This window comes from Octodon degus, unplaced genomic scaffold, assembly GCF_000260255.1.
Source record: "Octodon degus isolate 3935 unplaced genomic scaffold, OctDeg1.0 scaffold00393, whole genome shotgun sequence".
NCBI classification, from domain to species: Eukaryota; Metazoa; Chordata; class Mammalia; order Rodentia; family Octodontidae; genus Octodon; species Octodon degus.
Genome location: NW_004524969.1, coordinates 290,088 through 291,132, shown reverse-complemented (window position 1 = coordinate 291,132; position 1,045 = coordinate 290,088). Strand labels below are relative to the sequence as shown.

The following is a 1,045-nucleotide window of genomic DNA, read 5'->3' as shown; positions in this document are numbered from 1 at the left end:
ACCAGCAGGGCGTGGTGATGTGAACCAAGAATCCCAGCACTCAGGAGGCCCAGGCAGGAGGACCACTGCAAGTTCAAGAGCAGCCTGACCTACAAAGTGAGCTCAAGGCCAACCTGAGCTGCACAGCAAGACCCTGCCTCAAAAAGACAAAACAAAAACCCCTGAACGTTGGTGATGGTGCTGACATCACCCACCCCCCATACACTCACCACAAAGTCCGCAGCCTGCAGTCCCTGCACCCCAGGCCCTGGCAGAGCAGCCGCAGGCCGGCGTCCCCCAGGGGGTTGCCTGTCAGGTCCAGCTCCACCAGGTGCGCACTCTCTCGGAGCACCTCTGCGATCTCCCCGCAGGCCCCGGCCTCCAGCCCGCACTTCCTCAGCCTGTGGGGACGGCAGAGGTCACACGCGGCCTTCTCCAATGGTCCTTGTCCCTTCTCTATCTCCCTAGATCTGGGGACTTGAGCCAGGACCCAAAGAGCACCCATGTTTCAGCCCACAAGGTCCTCACATAAAAATGGCATTAGCAGGCTGCAAGTCAGCCCCCAGCACGCGGAGAGGCTGAGGCAGGAGGACTGCAAATCCAAGCCCCAAGCAGGGTAACTCAGCAATGTAGGAGTCCCTGCCTGGAGGATGGATTCCAGGGTGACTGCAGGTCACTGAAACTACAGAGAGGGATAAGACTGCCATTTCTAGCACAGGGCATTCTGTCTAGCGGGTAGGTTGGCACACATCAATCTTCCCAGCACTCTGGAGGCCAAGGCAGGCGGACTGCTGTAAGTTTGGCACTAGCCTGGGCTATACAGCAAGACATTGTCTCAAATCCATCCATCCATCCATCCATCCATCCATCCATCCATCCATCCATCCATCCACCCAGGGCCGCAGCTCAGGGCCATGCAAGGACTCAAGGTGCCCCTCAAGCTGAACAGGGCTTCACTCCGAGTAATGAGATGCAAGTGGCAAGGGGGGAAAGGGACTCCAGAATTAGAACCTCCTCTTCTTCTAAATTTTTGTATATTCCTTTTTTTTTTTTTTTTTTTCTTTTT

At 55.9% G+C, this 1,045-nt stretch overlaps 1 protein-coding gene across 1 annotated transcript in view; it reads right to left on the bottom strand.

Annotated features, from left to right (window-relative positions):
• Window positions 1-1,045, bottom strand: part of Nlrp12 (NLR family pyrin domain containing 12) — a 14,509-nt gene that overhangs the window by 4,141 nt on the left and 9,323 nt on the right. Inside the window, 1 exon segment of the mRNA XM_023708551.1 lies at window positions 210-380. Coding sequence (XP_023564319.1) covers window positions 210-380 — 171 coding nt within the window.